This window comes from Parus major, chromosome 2 (genome assembly GCF_001522545.3).
Source record: "Parus major isolate Abel chromosome 2, Parus_major1.1, whole genome shotgun sequence".
Lineage (NCBI taxonomy): Eukaryota > Metazoa > Chordata > Aves > Passeriformes > Paridae > Parus > Parus major.
This window is the reverse complement of record NC_031769.1, coordinates 145,477,349-145,497,457: the sequence shown is the minus strand read 5'-3', so window position 1 is coordinate 145,497,457 and position 20,109 is coordinate 145,477,349. Positions and strand designations below refer to the sequence as shown.

Here is a 20,109-nt window from a genome sequence, read left to right as displayed (position 1 = left end):
TTTATTGCAGTCAGTATGTTCCAGGAATCACTGGGCTATTACTCAGTGTGTGATGTTGTCTTTGCTGCCAAAATTTTATCTCAGAAGACACACAGATGGCCCATTTCTGCATATAAATACGAATTAAGGAGTGCTGGAGCAGCCCAAAGCATGTTCATCCTGTGGGGGCTGAGTCCTGCAAACAGGACCCTGCCCCAGTCTCCTTTGCAGGATCAGGGTGAGGTTCTAGACCAGGTGAAATGTCAATCCTGGCCCAAATTTGATTTTCCTGCCTAGCAGGCTGTGTGGTGCTCAGCTGTTATAAACCATGGAACACTCAGGAGCTGCTCTGCCGTCATCTGTCTCTGCTGCCAGGGTGGAAACACGACTGCATTCTCCTCATGACACAAGTGTAAATACTTGGGTCTCCTGTCTTCATCTGCTTCATAGTGATATTTATTCAAATGCAGGAGAACAGAACATTTCACAACTTGCTATTTATGGCCCAATGAAATCATGTGCCTGCCACAGTTGTGTGTACCGTCTGTTTTCCTCATTTTCAGCACTGGGTGAGAATTACATTTCATGGATGTCTGGCTGCTAATAGGAGGATGAAATCAGAAATCAGAAATCCAGAATGAATGTTTCTTCAATACATCAAGTTCACGATTGTGATTAAAACTCCAAAGATGTGTTGAGACTTTCCCCTTTATATCACACTATTTTTCTCAGATTTTAATAGTTTCTTTTTCTTTTACAAAAAAAAGGCATCTTGTGTGAGGCACTCAAAACTGATGTTGATGATGATAACATGAGTAGGAGAAAATAACCCTCTATTCTCTCTTGTCCAGAATGACAGACCATCACTCCTGGGGAAGATGTGACTTGCTGCTTTGCTACTTTGTTCCAACAATAATTCACATTTCTTTAACCCAGAGGAGCACCAAAGTGCTCTCCAGTATACATATATCTGATTACTTTCTATCAACTGAAGTAAGCAGATATTTTATAGCATCAAAACTGGAAACAGACTATGTGGCATTAGAAAATTATAAGCAAAAAAATGCAATTGGGACTTTGGTGAAGGGAACTTCTTTGTGTGAGTGGACAGGACTTAGTTTCATAATTCCTGTTGCATCTAGGACCTTTTCTGATATTATTTAATCTTACATTTCTATGCAGTCCTTAGAAATTAGGAAAATATAAACATGATAAAAATTTAATTCAAATGTCCAGGGGTGATTAGTGTGATGTTCATACATGAAATCCCTACATAAAAGTCTTGGATCAATTTTTAAATCTTATTATTTGTTTTTCTGTTTGAGATATAACATCTGTAGGACATATTGCATTTAAATTCTTAGCAATAGCCTTTTGTCTGATAAGTACATAATTTGAAATTCCAAGTCCTTTATGGGGATTGTCTTGAGTTGTGTTTTGGAGAACAGTGAAATCAAGGAATTTAAAATTTAGAGTTCCAAATGAATCGTAAGTACCTGAAGATATGTGTGGATGTCAGGTATCTTCCAAGAGGGGTAGGTATCTACATCTTGATCAGTACCCATTTTCCAGAAGTGGGATTTCTCATCTCTCCTCAAGAAGCTACATCAGAGATAAGCACTGAGATTCTCCTGCTAATCTGTGGAAACAGGTGGTGTGACTCATTTCAGTGTGAAATGGATGTAGAGAAATGGGTCAGGGGAATCTAATGCATTTTTTTTTCCCTTTTGTGGAGAAATAGCCCATATGTATGTACCTAAAATAGGTGAGATAGGTTTCAGTCAGAAGATGGGATGAATTCCCACATTCCCATTCTGTTGTTAAGGCACTGTGTGGAGTCATCCAAGTGTTCCATTACTTCTTAAAGAGATGCAGTCAGTAAAGGCTGAATTAGTTCACTTGGGTGGCTGTTTCAGGCCAAGTTCAACCACTTTCTAGGTTTTATTTGTTTGCAGGCTTTAGAGAAAACACTCAGATCCCTAACCATAAATGTGTGTTGTCATTTGAGAGGCTTTAAGATGCCTCATATGATATTTAGCTGCTGCTTCCAAAGAAAGCAGGACTCTCCCACATTGTGGGTAAACTGACAGTTGGGAATAATTGTCTTTTTTTACATCTTAGGGGGTATAAAATGACACTAGATCTCTATATTTAGGCATTGGAATTTCTCCCTAGCTGTCTAATTGCTGTTGAAAATAGGGCTTTAATAACTCCATCTCTGGTGTTATGGGTGAAAATAGTAATACTTTGACACTCTAGCATTTGAGTCTGCAAGATGTCCTAGATTACCCTTTTCCCAAAGTATCTTACATAGATATAAGCATTCTAGGGGCAAAATGAGAGATAAAATGCCACTGCTTTTAAAAAGGCCATAAAAAGACCCTGGAGGCCCTCTGTTCCTCGTGTTTTGTTGATTTTCAGATCAAATCTGAAATGTTTGCTTGCACAGCAAGCTAGTGTCAGAAATTCAAAGTGAGATACAAACATGAAGGTAGTTTCAGCTCCTTTCAGCCCTGCAGGCCCATCATCGCTTCTACTGTGAGGGCTGGAAATAAAATTATGCCTCTGACAAAAGTCATAGGGAATTTTAGAATTGGCTAGATCCTCTACAGCAGAGGTAAAATGAGGCCATATGAAATCTGTGATATTTGCTGGGGTTTGTGAGGCTGCACTGAGCGCTCGGAATGTGGATGTTCTCTGTATTGATTGTATTTCTAAAAATTCGATAATTTCTAAAACCAAAACCAAGGAGGGTTAGCAATTTGATTTTGGGAAAACAGGAATGATTAATTTGTTGCCAAGAATTAGGCTATAAAAATCCCACAAGAAAATAGCAGATTGGTACTATTATTTGTACTAAATAAATATTTTCTGAACAGGGATATTCACATGATAGGGACTTCTATTTTGATGTTTGTGTACCTATTTTTGTTACAGCTTTCTGGTTAACTACATTCACTTGACTTCAACTTCACACCTCTCTGTCTGGTTTGGAGATGGAGGAAAAGTCCTCTTCTTGTTTTAATATAGATGATTCATCTGAGTCTGACATTTGTTATTTAATTACTGCCTCTCATAAGCTGAGTCTTTACTCTTAAGAGATCATGCATGTTCCCTGTGAGGTATGTAAATACAAGGAACTCAAAAAATTAGTAATGCCAGGGTTTGGATGCTAGTCCTCTACAGATAATTCAGTTACTTAGGAAATGCTGTCAATAATTTTCAAAATGACATTTTATTTTAAGCTGGAAAGAAGCAAATAATCTGAAAAGTTCCCATGTGCCTGTAGAAATCTGAATAGTATTGTTTGGCATAAAACAAAAAATTAGGGCTGCATCTCAGCCTTGTTTGCAAAAGATTCCTTCTATGAATAAGTGTTTCATCCAAAATGTTGTCCCAGATTCAGCTTTATTGATGAAATTTTCACTGCTCTGTTTCTGGTGTTTTGTTCTTAGAGAATTCCTGGCCAGGAGCACCAGGAGCTTTTTTGGTTTGGTTTTTAGCTCAGCAGCTTGGTGCTAGATTGTGTAATTAATGTTGTACAAGATATTGGTGTGATATATATTTTCCTCAGGATATTCTTGTTCCTGGATGTGCAGTGTATTGGCAAAATGGGAGCAAAATTAACAAAATTACACCTTTGCTGGGTGCAAAGTGTGCATGGTGTTGGGTTCATTACTTCATTTTGCTGAGATTATACGACACAATATAACAAGGTTTAGCAGTGAGCAGTTTAATTTCATTTTTCTCGGGGAGAGTTGCATCTTTCCATCTAATTTTTTCTGAAACTTTATTAAAATATCTGGATGCCTTCACATAGTGTATTTTGAATGCATATCTAATGTTCCAAAGATATGAGAAAGTATGCTGAAAGATTTTCTTCGTTCCTGAAATGACAAAGCAGGATTTTAGTGTGGGAAAGGCAGGTAACTGGGAGAATTACTCCACAAGTTTCAAATTTGCAATGTTTTGCCTTGGGAAGAATTCTCATGTGGTGGTTTCCTAGAATCTTTTCTCATATTGTGTTTGAGTATAAATATTTATATGGGAAGTGTTGGAGTTTTTATAAAATTGAAGCATTTGGTGTGATCACAGTCTGGTTCTGGCTGCTGATTGAAATTTAAGCTGTACAAACTAGTAAAAGTGATCATCACAGCTATATTGTACCAAAACCACACTCACAACTGCTATGTGGCAGTGACCAAAAATAAAAATTTAATGGAGCTTAGTTTTTCTAAGTATTTCTCCAATAAGGCATAGAGTGTCCCTGTGGTTGTAGAGCTTTGACAAAGGAGGTTAAAAAAATCCAAATGACAATAAAACAGGTGATAAAGTTAACCCTTTGTTTTGTTTGTCAGGGATAACAGTCTGACAACAAAACTGGAAAGGAAGTAGAGGTATTAAGAGGAAGAACTTCACTGCAATGTTGTGAAGATGTGATACCAGTCCAGCCTTGTTCTCCAGATTTCTATGCCTGATGGGGTTTCTTATATGAATGTCCACATGAAATTTCTTCTACCTGCTACATCAGAAAGCTGCAGCTCATGGCTGGTTTATGTACACCTGCAGGGTGCCATGGACATCCAGTCTGCTCACAGTCACTGCCAGGAAAGCAGAACTGCAAGGACAGGATGGGGGTACTGGTGCCTCAGTGGCTGCCTTTCTAGAAAGCTCCCTGTATGTGTTGCCCAAGTTTACTTGACTGGAAATACTTGAGCAGACACAAAAAGTATCCCAGGGGAAAAGTCCCTGACTGGATATCCCTGTTTTGTTAGAACCTCACCTTCCTCTTCAGACACTTTTTGTTTTACAGCTCAAGTACCTGTGTTAAAGACAACACTTAGATGCTGTGGAGAATCAAGAATTATCAACCCTTAACGGTTGCCAGTGCCCCCAGTACTCTAAAATCCATCTCCATGTCCAACTGAACCTCAAAAGCTCACCATGACTTCTGCCAGCCTGTTTTGAGAGGGGACCTGAGCTCCTGAGACAACTGAGCAGCATCCTTTTAACATGACAGGCACAGCTTGAGGGGCAGCTGTTCTGCAGCTGGAATAAGAGTCAGGGCCTTCAGGAAAAATACAGCCCTTCTGTGAGGCAAATCTTCCTGCTACACAAAACCTACTGGAGGAGTTTGCCAAGATGCTGGGCTGAATTTGAGAAATAAATATGTTTCCTGTTGTTTTGATAGACTCTGCTGGCCTCGCTGTATTCAGCAGCTGTACCTCAGGCCCTGTTGTGTTGGCTTCACGTCTAACAGTGGCACAGTTGGCCCTTTCTATTTTTGTCTCAGATCAAGCAGTGCCATGACAAATAAGTCAGCCTTTTCCTCTGTTTGTAAACCATTTAATTTAGCTCTTGCTCGATAGGAAAACCTGATGCAGTTATTTATATCAACATGGCCCCAAGCACTTAAAACTAGTCAAAATTCTTATTATGGCTCTGCATATTTTATTGCCTGTACTTAAATCATACTGCTCTAAAACAGCACCTGTTCCTCCCTTATCACATCCTAGTTTAATAGCTGCCTATCCAAAGAGCTGTTATGATGGAAAATGGTCTGCAGCTTCTTTACTTACTATTGAAGTCAATGGCTCTTGTAGTAGATGTCTGCCTCAAAGTTTGTGTGGGATTTGTTAAATATTTTACAACTAAGGACAGTGATGAAAAATTAGATTTTAACTTTTTTTTTTTTTTCTTTTTTTCTGTAAGCCTGAAAGTAAATTCATATTGTATTAATTTCAGTATTGCAAATATTCCCTGCTCCAGAAATGCCAGGACCCTGGTTCTGCTGATGCTGCTCTGACCACCTCTCTCTGCCAAGTTTTCTCACCAACATCCTTATCTTTTTAGAATCATAGCATTATAGAATGACTTGCATTGGAAGGGACCTTAAAATTCACCTATTCCCACCCCTGTGCCATGGGCAGGGACACCTTCCCCTAGACCAGGCTGCTCCAAGCCCCATCCAACCTGGCCTTGAACACCTCCAGGGACATTTTCCCACCCTGTCCCAGCCTTTAAGCATTTCTGGTGATGGTAATTGAACCACAACTGCTTGTCAGGTTTCCAGGGCTCTGAATTCTGCTCTTGTTTGGTGTGTGAGGGTACGACACCTCTTATTGTACCCTCACACACCGAACACTCTTTCAGTCCAGCACTGCAAACGCTCAATTCAACTGCTCATTGCAAACATCAATAGCTCCACTGACACCCCATGGAATATTAACATCTGCTGACTGTTTCCTTTCTAGCAACTTTAGATAATTTTATTTAATATAATGGGCCACATTAAGAGCCTTTAACTTACTCAAAACTTGTATCAAGAGAACAAGACAACAGAGAATCCGACTTGTTAAGTATGCACATATTTTCTTGGATCAGCAGAGTTGCCTTTTTTTATACAATATCTTATCTCCCTTATGTCTTTTGAAGTCTGAAAAGCCAAAAAACCTCACCTGTAGTGTTCAGATTAATTCCCAGACCTTGTATGTCCTGAACACTGCAGGAGGGGGAGGTGTTTTTGATATTGTCTGGTCATAACATGATCCACGTGCTTTAAGTAAGGTAATAATGGAGACTCCTTGGACAGCCTTATCTTTTACATTTCCTGTCTCCTAAGTGCTGAGCACCTTTCTGCCCACTGATAAGCTGACTGTTGATTCCAGCTGGATGTCTACATGTGTATGATAAAAGGCAAAATGTTTTCAGGCAAAGAAAGGAAAAATATTGTATCATCAAGTTTTGAGCATTTGCTTTTTTTTTTTCCTTTTTCTTTTTCAAGCACATATAAGAATCATTAAGGTTAGAAAAGACCTCCAAGATCATCAAGTCCAACATAAGTTACAATGCATAAATAGAGATACACACATGCTACTTCTCTCACCCTCTCCATGAGTGATTCTGCACACATTTAAAATCCTGTTTATATGTGGAATTTTGCTATGACTGACATTCATCTAACTAGGTGTGGCTCATATGTCTGCACCTAAGAAAGTTGCTTTCAGCTCCCTTGGAAGCAAGCAATGGTGACATGAATCCTATTGAAGGCATTTTCTGTATCCCTACTGACTACAGTGGAGCTCAAAATACCTCATACATATGAAGACATTTCTAGTTAGTGAGATTAATTTCATGGGCAAGAGCCTGTGTTTTAAATTTTTCACAAACAAGGATAATCAATGCAATTAATGTGAAGTATGTGCTCACTTAGAATGTGCTCACTTAGAATGTGCTCACTTAGAATGTTCTCAGAACATCTGAAGGAGACTATAACTTGTCCAAGAAACTCTGCAGTGAATTTGATCATGCAAAATGCAAATTAAGCATTAAAGGTCTGACAAGGACAGTTGAGTTTACAGCACAGTTAGACAGTGCCATGAAATTTTTCATGGCCAGAAATGGAAATGCAGTCAGAGCAGTGCCAAGAAAACATATAACTCAGCAGGCTTTCACTGTCATAACTGTCACCAGTTTATTAGCTGTGACTAGTTTGCAGCATCAGGCTGATGTTCAAGTCCCTCTGTTTCCTATCTGGATTCTTTGGTGATGTCTCTATTGACAGAACTGTTTGTGCTCCAGAGCAGAGAGCTCCTTTACTCATGCATCAGGCAGCCCCACATCTCTTGCAAGAAGATGCATCTCACTCATCTCACCTCTCCTTTGCAGCCCTACAGAACCTGATATGGGACTTTTTACAAAGAGGATCTTGGTCAAACTGCTGGAACATTCAGAATTCAGAAGAAAGACAGAATTGACCTTTAGCTGTTGCTGAAGTTTTGAATGTAGCCAAACATTCTGTTAAACTCCCAAAGACTTAATACAGAACTATGTACTAAACAGCAGTTTTGACTTCAATCAGTATGAACTGGACTAGAACTTTAAAAAAATAATTATAAAAATAAATTGTGGGGCTCTTCTGTGAGGACATGAAAGTAAAATAAGGTCAGTCCCCTAAAGAGCCCAAATTTCCTGTATGAAACGAACAAAAGAGCCCAGACTGAGAAGAATCTATGTCCCTTTACTGGGAAGAGGAGCTCAGTCAAATGTGAGAATGATGGATAATTCTGTCAGAGTGTCCTAAATAGGCTTCAAATAACTTTCTGCCTTTTGATGCATTTTGTGTTTCTAAGACTGACAACGGGAGTATCAGAAAAAAAGACTGAGGTGAACAGCTGGAATAAGGCACAAAAACTGCTGAAGATTGAAGATGATGATGTTCTGAGGAGTCTGAAATTTTAGCTCTCAGTTGTGCATAAAATTTTAAACATCTTTTTCTTTTGAAGGTCATAAAGAAAGAAAATAAGTCAGAGAAGGAACTGGTAGGGAAGGTGTGAAGAAGACAGGATTATGTAGCAGTGGGAAGCTAGTCCAGGGGAAAGTTTGTATTATCTCCTTTCTCCTTCTGTTTTGCTCTTCCTTCTCTTCTGTCTGAATTTCCCCTGCTGCTTCATTTTTTGCACAATACCAACAGCAGGTTATTATTAACTGGTGTAAGCAGATAGTGATTTGTGCTGAGCTGAACTCATCACTGGTGTCCTGACAGGCACGTGCTAACACAGGACAAATCGAGGCTGCTCTTCATTCTCTTTTTTGGGTTTTTTTGAATGCCCTGACCTAAATTTACACAGCTGTGTCCACATTTAATCCTGTGTAATAGCTGAAAGGCTTTATATCTCATAAGAGCAGCCTACTGGCACCTGACATTTATTCTGGCCCTCTTCAGTTCTGCCCTAAAATCCTCTGGCACAACCTGGTATTTTTGGGCTTTTCTCTTAGTGGATTTATTCCTCTGTCTAAATACCCTTGAAATGAGCAGTTTATGGAAGCTATAATCTAGACTTGCTTCTCAGCCTTCTTGGACCTGGTGACCTGCACAAAATCTCTAGTGTAGCTTGGTCTCACAAACAGAACATGAAAGGAATTGCAGTAAGTTGTTGACTTGTTGTTTCCCGAGTGATTTTCTTTGGACCTTTAGTTACAGTCTGTTTTCACTCTGTGTGGTCCATGTACTTGAAGTTGTTTAGAGTGAAAGTTCTCAGCTGTGGGGTTCAAGTAGCTTTAATCTTAGAACTAATTTTGTTGCTGGATATTGAATGGGCCTCTACCCCCAGTGAATTAATATTTTGTGAATTCCAGTTGTAATGGTAAAAACAAATCACATTGGAGTTTGTAAATGCAAAAAAAACCACAAAACAAACAAACCATAAAATAACACAGGTCCTTTCTTTGCTCCACTCTGAATACTCTCTGGACTATGAGTAATTTTTTAAAGGATCATTTAATATTTGTGTCTCTACCTCATTACATTTCAGTGGTAGCAATCAATGAACCTTGGGAAAAGTGGCTCATGGTGTTGCAGTCCTGAACATATGTCTAATGCATTTGACAAAATTTTGAATATTGATTTTCCTGAGAGAATTAAACAGCAAACTTTTTTTTTTATTTATTTATTTTAATATTGAAAGATTATTTTCAGGGCTTGCATCCAAACTGAGATAGCTCTTTAGAATATGAAACTGAATTACTCTTTATAATTTTAAACTGGGCTAAATGCTTATGCACTGGATAAAAAGCATGTTTCACAGATGTGACTGAGCAAGATTATGTGCCTTGTATTTGTTTTTGCCTGTATCACAAATCTTTACTTTGATTTCAATACTGGAGAAAATATGCAAAGGATTACAGTAGACTGGCAACCTAAAAACCTTATCAAAAGAGCTGCAAGGGATTATCTGTGATGCTATCTCACTCTGTAAATTATGCTGGCTAATGTTAGGTAGTTGTAAAGATTGGACACCTTTCTCTGACACTTCCCTGACTGAGAGAGCATTAGAAGCTTTCTCATGGTGGAAAATAACTTGATTTCCAGGGAAGACTTGAGACTGAAGTCTTAATTCTGATACACATGAGAACAAGCAGAAAATCACAAGCATGCATTGACCCAAAAGTCTAACAAGACTAATAAGTCTTTGGGCTGAGTTTTACATCATAAAGTCATAGAATCACTTAGGTTGGAAAACACTTTGAAGATCATTGAGCAAACTGTGTATGTACAGTGTCTCCTGTGCTGGTTTTAGCTGGGAGAGAGTTATTTTTCTTCACAGTAGCTGGCATGGGGCTGTGTTGGATTTCTGCTGGAAAAAGTGTTGATAACACAGGGATGTTTTCATTACTGCTGCGCAGAGCTTACGCAGAATAAAGGACATTTCTGCCTTTTACACCACCCCACCAGTGAGGAAGCTGGGGGCACATAAGGAGTTGGGAGGGGACACAGCCAGGACAGCTGACCCCAGCTGATGAGAGGAATATTCCAGACTATATTTCACCCTCCTCAGCAGATAAATTAGGAGGAAAGATGTTCTGGGGCTGCTGTTCAGGGGCTGGCTGGACACTCATCACTTGGTGGTGGGCAATTATTTTTCATTAGAATAATATTTCTTTCTTGGGTTTCATTTTACTCTTTTTTTTTTTAATTTTCTTTTTCAATACTCTTATTACTAATATTTTATATTAATACTATATTTGAATTATTAATCCATTCTTGTCACAACCCACAAGTTTTCTCACTTTTACCTTTCCAGGTCTCTTCCCCACATTCTGCTGGGGCTAAGTGAATGACTTGTGGGTTTTTCCAGTTGCCAGTTGAGGTGAAATTACAACACTTTTTTAAAGAATCTTTAGAGCTGTAAGAGTTTGAGATGTAATATTGATAAAAGCATATTAGAAATTATTCATATGTTAACATTTGTGGATCACAATATTGATTAATCTGTTCTTGAGATCAATTTCTGTGATCTCCGCCGTGCTTTTTTTTTTATTTCATTTTTTTTTCAGCTCCTTTTAAAGATTGGTGTTGGCTTTGTAGTTTGCTGTGTTCTGCAGTGATTAGTGATATTTTGCCTGGGAGGTTTGTTACTGAAACACTGATCTTGAGTTTCATTTGGTATTTGGACTCTGACCTGAAGGCAAGATTGTACTTTTGGTACCCTCTTATGAAGACAATTAACAGGGAGTCTCAGTCTTTGGCAGGAACAGTCATTATCCAGTTCTCCTCAAGGAAAGGCATGAAAAGTCTCCAAGGAAATACCCACAGAAGGAGATATCCAGGGTCTGAGGAAATCAGCTGTGTTGGAGGTGATCTATGATGACCTGACATCCAGAGACAAGGATGCACTCTGGTGCACACAGCCCATGTCGTGAACCTTTTCACGAGATGCGCTCGTGAATCCCACAGATCATTCACCCCCAGGCAGGTGACAACGAGCTGGACACACCGAGACACCATCTGTTGATGGACAGGCCAGACAGCTCTGAGAATATGACAATTGAGACTCCTTGGTGTGGAGGAGTTTGCTTTCACATGGAGGCCTATCCAGTACACCTGGAATTGACTATTCCAAAGGTGAAAATGTAATTGTACCATTTATCGTGGATTGAATCAGATTGCACTGGAATAATCCCAACACCTGCAGTACATTGGTGACATCATTTTGTGGGGCAGCACAGCAGGAGAATATGTTTGAGAAGAGAATAATAAACTAGATTATTTTGAAAGTTATTTCTGCTATAAAACAAAGTATGATAAATGAACCTGCACAGGAAATTCAAATTTTAGGGCCAAAATAGCAAGGTAGATGTTTTCATACCTTAAGGGATATGATCAATGTGATCAATAAAATAACAACTAACAGAACAGAAGCACAAGATTTCTTAGGTGTCATGGTCTTTTGGAGAATTCATGTTCCAGGTTATAGTTTGATCTATACTGGTTATAGTCTCCCTCTCTATTGTGTGACCTGGAAGAAGAAAGACTTTAAAAAGGGTGCTGAGCAGCAGCAAAACATTTGAACAAGTTAAATGGGTGAAAATTTGGACCAGTCTAGACATGAAAATATGTAAAAAATGTGCTTTTTTAACCCATATGGGGATAATGGCTCCATCTGGAACATCTGGCCAAAAGAGCCTGGATGATTCTAAAAAAGATTCTAGGCTGGCCTCCAGGCTCTAGAAATAGGGGATATGGGGGTCTAAAGCCTGTGACACTCCAACTAAGAAAGAAATATTAGCGATTTATGAAGGAATTTGAGCCTCTGCAGAGGCAGATGGTACTGAAGCACAGGTGGTTTTTGCATCTCAGTTTTCTGGGGTCAGCTGGACGTTCAAAGGGAGGGTCCCCTCCAGGCATCGTGCAGCTGATGCAGTAAATGAGTTGCCCTGATAATGCAACGGGCTCAGACTGGAAATCCTGAGTGCCTGGGAAATGTGAATATGATCATGGACTGGCCACAGGGCACATGCTCATGTACCTAGACTTGTGACACTGAGGAACTCATCAACACAGGGCAGGTGGACCAGGCTCCTAGAACTAAAGTGGCTCTGGTGGATCTGGATTTGGAACATATGAGTGAGCTATTTATAGCTTGATGAGTCTATGACACTTCGGGACATTTAGGAAGAGAGGAAAAATACAAATGGGCTTGTGATCAAGTGGTAGACTTGGCTACTGATGGCAATGACAAGCCTTGTCACTTTTTGTATCTGTAGTGTTGTACTTAGATTGGCTTCTTTTAAAGTGTAAATATCTTACTGCCGCCCAGAATCTTAGATGAGAAATACTAGCTTGATTTTTTTTAACAAAATAAGGTGTTAACTTTTGAAATCACCTTGAAAGTGAAGACCTCACCTCTCATTTTGCTGATGTGCTGGCAGGAAAAGCTGACAGGTTCTGTAAAGTGGAGAACAGCTAATGACAGCATTGTAGTGAAAGGACTTACTGACATTTGTGACTGCTTTGTCTCAGGAAATTAATGTATGCTCAGGCAAGGCTATTGAGATGCAATCACTGTCCTAAGAACTGGGATCCAGTTCAGATGCATGAAAGTGAGCAATTAAAAATGAAAACAACAATAAAAAAGAGATTTGGTCTAACGACTTTGCTTCTTTTAATCCTTTCATCTCAGAGCATATGTGTGTGTGTTTACTGTCCTTGTATTGTGCTCCTCTTACTTTTCTTACTGAGAAGTACAGTGAGTGGAGGCATTAGTGGAGAGAAGAATAAAGCTATTTCATTGTGACTTTATTCACTTAATTAAGGAATTCCTAATAAGTAAATGAACGGATATAAATGCCTAGCTTGAAACAAGTGCCAGCTTCTGAAAAAAATTGCAATAAAATAAAAAATGCTTTAAAACCAGTAAGGTCAGTGGTGACATTCTGCAGATAGTGTGTTTCTTGAGAGGTAGGAGTATTCTCCTAAATGAATGCTTCTAGGTTCATGAGTCACTGCCCTTGGTCACATGGCATTTCATTCTTTTGTCCTTGGTGTATTTTTACTTTTTTTTTTTCCTTTTTTTTAAACCAGTTTCTGTAATGGAGATGCTTAAGAATCGTGAAAACACAAAAAGACCCCAAACAAAAACCAAACAAAACAAAAAAGTGGTTTATGTTTAAAAAAATATCGTTTGTTTTTTTACTTGGATGAAATTGTGCAAATGCTAGAAGGTGCCTGGGCTGTCAGATTATGCAGTGTCCTGTCCTTCTGTCCATGTGATCTCTCCCCATCTCACCTTCCTCTGTGTCCCTTTGTTCGGGGTGACAGTGATTACTGTTTCAGTGGGGAATTGGCAGATTAATTTCTATCTTCAAGGTCTTTAATGGTGTGCTTGGTACATAATCAACTAATTGCTTTCTGGCAGAGGGCTTGGTCAGTTGACTGGATCCTAAAATGCCAATAAATACAAATATTTTAAATTAAAAAGGTTGCATTTAGCCAGTATAATTGTTTGAACAGTCTCCAGTGCAGAAGGTATTTCCACCGACAGCAATGGAAAGTGGAAAAATCCAGCCTTCCTTTAAAAATACAAATGAGACAGTCTCCAGTCCTTAAACATATAGATTTTCATAAGCTTTATTTGTATAAAGGATTCTGATTTTCTGTTGGTGTGCCCTTGCTCTGAGTAAATTGAAGATTCTAAGACAATTGGAATCGACTGTCCCTTGCTAGGACACCAGCTCTAGCTGGAAGGACAAACTGCCAGAGTGGTGAGCTGGCTCATGGCACTGGTGGTGTAGGACAGCACAGCACAGCCAGGGACAGCAGCAGTGCCACCTGAATCCTTCCAGTGCTTTGGAGTGACCAGGGTGACCACGGGCACTGCTTTTACAGGAGCAGATGTCCAAAACACTTCCCACAATGCTTTATTAGCTTTGCATTGATATTTATTAATGTTGTCTTAAGGTCTCTTTTGCAAATTGCAAGGAGCTTGGTATAAAAACAGACATTTCAGAAATTCATAAATATGCTAAAGCCTTCCCAAATATGACCTCTATATTTTTCTTTGAACTGCTTATTAGATAACCAATGATACTTCAATACTGGCAGCACTCCCTATTGTGTTTACAATGCTGATGTCATGACAACCTTTATTATTTTTACCAACTATTGCTCTATTTATAACCCAAGGTTGTCCCACACAGAGGTTGATCAGAGGTCCTTCATGAGCCCTGGATTTTGGAGGGTTATGATAAAGTTCCTCTAAGCAGGCATCTGCTACAAAAGTTTAAAATTAGTGCGTAATTTTAATGACTTAATATATTCTTGATCCAGTGGTGCCTGGAGCTATTTTGTCAAATTCCATGGCTTCTTGCTTTGAAGAATTAAACCCATGTGTCTGAGCAGGATTCTTTGAATCCTGTGCATGAAAATAAGGTGCACCAGAGGCCTCTTTCAGTACCTGTGAGGTGCTCCCTGAAGTACCAGGCTGTTGTGCTGGGGCGTAGATCTGGGTGATCTGATTTTTGGTGTTCTCGTGGGGTGGATGGAAGTTCAAACTGGTGTAGCAGGTGCTTACACTTAAATTCTGGTGATCAGTGAGGGAAATAAAGTTACAGAAACAGGTTTTTTTTGTTTGCTTGCTAGTTTTTGTTTTTAGGATAACGTCTGTATTTGCTTTGAAGAGGTGTAAAGCTTGAAAAATATAGTGCAAATACAGAGAAGAGCTGTGTACGTATTTCCATGCATTACAATTTTCCTATACCTTAGTTAATCTGAACGTCACATCATCATTTCTATCTTTGACAATACTGGTTCTGGGCTGAACTGGCTGGCCATTCATTCACACCTCTCCTCTTTAAACTGGTGTCTTCAAAAGCATGGAGTTTCCTTTGATCCTGAGCTTTTGGTCTAGGGAATATGCCTCAGCCCAACATGCAGATATATTGCCAAAGGCAATTCTTTTAATTAGCACTCTCCTCAAGACTACATACCTTGTCAGAGTATTGCTTTGTGGTTTGCATGGTTTCCTACTAGCTTCCCACACAGTCTGGTTTTTTACTCGGGCAGACACACACAGACACTCACACATAACCTGGTGGATATGTCATATTCATGACTTACCAACTGTCTACAACTTCTTAATCTGTGCTGAAAGGCAAAAGGAGAAAATATTAGTTTCATTCCTGCTGAAATGGGGGATGAAAGAAACAAAAAGTATTACTTTTCTTCCCCTGTACTCAGTGCTGCTTAGGCTGTAGCTTGAGTGCTGTGTCCAGTTCTGGACCCCTCAGTTTAGGAAAGACATTGAGGTGCTGGAGCAGGTCCAGAGAGGGGCAATGAGGTTGGTGAAGGGTCTGGAACACAAACCCTGTGAGGAGCTGCTGAGGGAGCTGGGGATGTTTATCCTGCAGAAAAGGAGGCCCAGGGGAGACCTGAGCCCTCTCCAGCTCCCTGAGAGGAGGGTGCAGCCAGCAGGGTCGGGCTCTTCTCCCAGGCAGCAGCAGGACAAGGGACACAGTCTTAACCTGCACCAGGGGAGCCTTAGGTGGATATTAGGAAGAAAGAGTGACTGGGCATTGGAAGGGACTGCCCAGGGAGGAGGGCTGTCCCTGGAGGCATTTAACAAAGACTGGATGTGGCACTCAGGGACTTCTGGTTGACAAGTGATAGGTCATAGATTGGACTCAATGATCTCAAGGCTCTTTTCCCATCTAGTTTATTCTGTGATTCTCTGACAAGTAATAGAGTTTGAATATACCTTCAGCACACCCAAATCTTGGCCTGACACATGCTAATGTAGAGTTCCTTACCTTGGAGGCAATCAGATGTGTAGCTTAGCAATTCTCTTTTTCTTTCTCACAGTTATAGACATATATTACATATATTTTGCATCACATTATTGTCATTCCAAAGTTTGAGGGTGGTGAATGAAAAATTAATAACCTTTTAACTCTGGAATGAGATCTTTTTGAAAAACTGTAGTGCTTGAGATGATAGCCAGAAAAAAACCTCAGTTTAAAATAATCAGTGTAATAAGCCAGTCAGTTGGAAAATTACTAATCAGGAGCAAGCTTTGAGAAAGCTAAAGCCTAATGCTTATCTGAGGACTTCATGTATCAAAATCCTCTCCACTCCTGCTTCAATAAAGGACACGGTCAAATCTATGAGTGCCATGAAAATTATTGATTAGCACCTCTAGAGAAATTTTTCACTTTGAGTCTGAGCTACATATCCCTTTAAAGCCCTGTAAGGGTCTCAGAAAGGGGAATTGTTAAGAGCCCTGATGTGGGTCTTCCTCAGAGACTGCACTTGGCTGCTGTCAAACAACTAAAATTTTGCTTATGAATGTGTTAATGAAAAAAATTTAATCTTTGTCCTATAATTGAGCCTACAGAAAACTTCCAGGCAGCTTGGCAGATTGCCAGAAGTACACTTGCTTGGGGGTGGGGGAGAAGGAGGGAAGGGCAAAGAATAATTGAAAATCTGTCTGAAAGCTGTAAAAGTCCTTGGCATGCCTCTGGTATAAATAGGGAAATGTTAAGGATCTACACTTATGTATTAAATGGAGCTGATTTAGAAACTTACTTCCTTGAGTGAGGCATGACCTCCTGAGGTCCCTTCCAACCTGAATTATTCTATGATTCAATGAGCACATGAGTTGTACTATGTAAATGTCTGTAATGCTTCAAAATCTTGATCTGACTGTTGTGGCCTATTAAGTGCCACGACTGTCAGCATTTTCTTTAAAAGAATATCTTTCATTCATTAATATTTAAATTATTCATATTCCCTCAGTAGCTTCCCTTCTGGGACTTTATTTAAGTCATAGGAGGGGTCAAAAGCAAGAGAAATCTGAATTGTGCTCTAATCTATCGAGGGTTTTTGTCTTTTTGGCCTGTGCTTTTACAGAAATGAGCTGTGCTGACCCTGGAAATCTGCCATTTCATAAAATGAGAGGAAAAAAAAAATCAATTTCCCATACAAGAGCTGCAAGAGAGTTAATTAAAATTTGCTTTGAGATTCTTGCACATAATATGTTATTTACTTTTTGCTACTTATACTTTTCATAATATTATCATTCTGTCCTCAGGCTTAATTAGACTTCTTACCTCTCTTAATTACTGCTTTGATCTGGCTTTTAGTGAGTTTTCCTGAAGATGAAGCCAAATGATGTCATTGGAAAGATTCCAGTTGATACTGGTCGATTTCAAGCTTTGCATGGACCCCAAGATGCTGACTAAAATGAAATCATCCAATTGTGGATTTGTTAAGTAAAATATTTCAAACATTTACAATGTTTTTTATATATGTGTTATTTAGGTGATGACCTGAAAAAACCATGTCTGAGGTTCAGGGAACGGTCGAGTTTTCTGTGGAGCTACACAAATTCCATAATGTGGACCTCTTCCAGAGGGGGTGAGTTGATGTTTCCATTAATTTCCAGCTGAAAACAGAGGTGCAGCTTACAGAAAATAGTTAAATTGCAAAACAGGTTCTTTTCTGCCAAGTGAAGTTATATTTCATGCAATCTCCAGGGCAGAGAAGGATGTCATTGGGCTTTCATTGCTGTCAAGGAAGATCAATGTACATTATTTTCACTATAAACAGAATGACTGAATTGTTTTTGCAATACAATATTGTAATGCTCCAAAATATTGTAAACTCCTGTTCAGATTTAAGTACAATGGCTGTTTTAAATGCTTCTGGACTGGTTTTGAGTCTGTGTGGTAAATGATAGCTGCGTTGAATTATAATGCAAACAATTTCCTTTTAGGGCCATAAATCTAATGGCTAAATTAATTTAATGAAATTTAGCTGAGTCCCACCATTTCAGAAGGGAAAATGAATACTCATATTTGTCTAAAGCTCTGCTTCTGGTGGCCACAATGATTTTTGACATCCCCATTAATTATAAGAACATGTACAGCTATGGTCTAGTTAAACTTTTGCCTCTATTATTTTTGCACTACTCTTCCTAGTAATTTCTGCCAAGCTGATGGCTGTGAAGAAGCCTGGCCAGGTGTGAGCTGTTGCTCAGCTTGCATATTGCACCCCACAGGTGTTCTTCAGTGAGGAAAAATTAGATAAAGAAGCACTTTTGGGGGAGACCAGGACACCCAGGTCAAAGAATGTACTTCATGGAAAACAGTGTGTCTAGGGGAATATTATTTTCTTTCACCTACCACAACTGATGTTTACAGAACACAATATATTCTCTTTCAAAGCCTTAACTTGGCACAGGGGTGGTTCACAGCTGATTTGTCTGTCTCAAGCACCATTTCCCTCACGAAAACCAGGGAATTGTTTCAGGTATTGGGATGGATTAGGTAGAGCTGTTTCCATCAGTATAGACACATTTTGTTATTTGATTTACTTTGATGAACTGTGTGAGAAAAATGCTGGGAACCTGAATGAAGGAAACACAGCTCTATTTGGTTTTAACAGCTGGCATCTGTCATTCTGTTGCTCTCTCCAAGAGAATGTCCACCAGGTTTATGTTAGAGAGTATTCTGACTATGTCAGATATTGGTGTCAAACTGAAAAAGAAATCTTTATGCTTAAGCTGTTTGGCTTATCCTAGCTATAAAAAAATAAAATAAAATAAAAATCTCATGTGCATTCTGGTCCTTATGATAACAGAAGTCAGCCCTAACTATAGATTCTTTTGTTTATTTTCCCCTGGTTTCTGATGATTACTGTAATGTCTTTGATCTTCCTCACAACTGAAAATCCACTCCCATCTGTAGGCTATGTGATTTTTTTTGTCTTGGGCAATAGGATATTCAGAGGTTAGCCAGGAATCTTTCCATGTCCCAGAGTGATCACCTGCCTCTTTCTTCATGTATTGGTCTGATTTTGCATTCAATCATTTCTGTAAAATGCCTTCCTTGGCTTTGTCAGTCAGCCCAAATCTCTGGTGTGGCATAAGCCTAGCACTAACACAGATAATATATTCAGCTGTCACACTAATGAGTTCCTAATTACCTTTGCTTTTTTCCCTACTGGTACATACCTTGCTTTACTGATTAATATTCCAAACACATGAAACTATAGGTTATACTGCATTAATTTGTTTGCAGTAATTTTTCTTTCTATGTACCCTGCACAATATTACATTTGCTCTCCTTCCATTGTTTTAACCTTTACCTTTCCAGCAAAATCCTTGTTTCTCATATTTGCTGGTCACTCTCCTCTGGTTGACTTCATCTGCTCAGCAGACCCTTTCACTGTAGCATGAGCATATGAAAAGAAAAAGTAAATGAGCTTGCCAAATTTTATTTTAACTTGAGCACACTTTTAAGTTTGACATTTTTATATTGCCATTGTTGATATAGACTATAGAGATGTGGGATATCTTGGACCTACGTGGTCTCCACAGATAAGAGTGTGGTAAAATTAAGAATGATGTGTATTTTCTTTTTAACTAACATTTTTCTTCTCTGAGTGACTTGTAAATTGAATCAATATCATTCTGTCCTGATGAAGGTCAGAGAGGGGATTGTTGTCTATCACAAAAGCAGAGAAATTGAAATTCATCTTAATTTCTGCAGGAACCCAGCATGCTGTGGTTTTTTAACCACAAAAGCATGAGCAAAAATGAAGAGCATTAATAAAAATGTATATAATCTAATTTTGTCCTGATATTTTGGTACAAAAACAAAATAAAAAAATCATAATAAAAGCCCTGAATATACTCACAAATACAGAATAGCCCTGCTTCTGTATGCCTAAGTGACAAGGCTGAAATTTCTGGTTTGGATCTTGGCAGCTGCAGAAAGAAGGGCAGTATTTCCCAAAACACTTAGTCTTGGCTAAGTGCCCTTCTGAAGACATTGCCCTTTGGGAGAGTGGGG

General features: G+C 39.1%; 1 protein-coding gene across 3 annotated transcripts in view; it reads left to right on the top strand.

The window, feature by feature from the left end:
* Positions 1–20,109, top strand: part of FAM135B (family with sequence similarity 135 member B) — a 194,965-nt gene that overhangs the window by 44,949 nt on the left and 129,907 nt on the right. For all 3 annotated transcript variants that reach the window (XM_015619862.1, XM_015619857.1, XM_033512463.1), the window contains exon 2: positions 17,576–17,671. In XM_015619862.1, coding sequence (XP_015475348.1) covers positions 17,595–17,671 — 77 coding nt within the window. In that variant the 5' untranslated portion in view covers positions 17,576–17,594. The remainder of the gene's footprint in view (positions 1–17,575; positions 17,672–20,109) is intronic.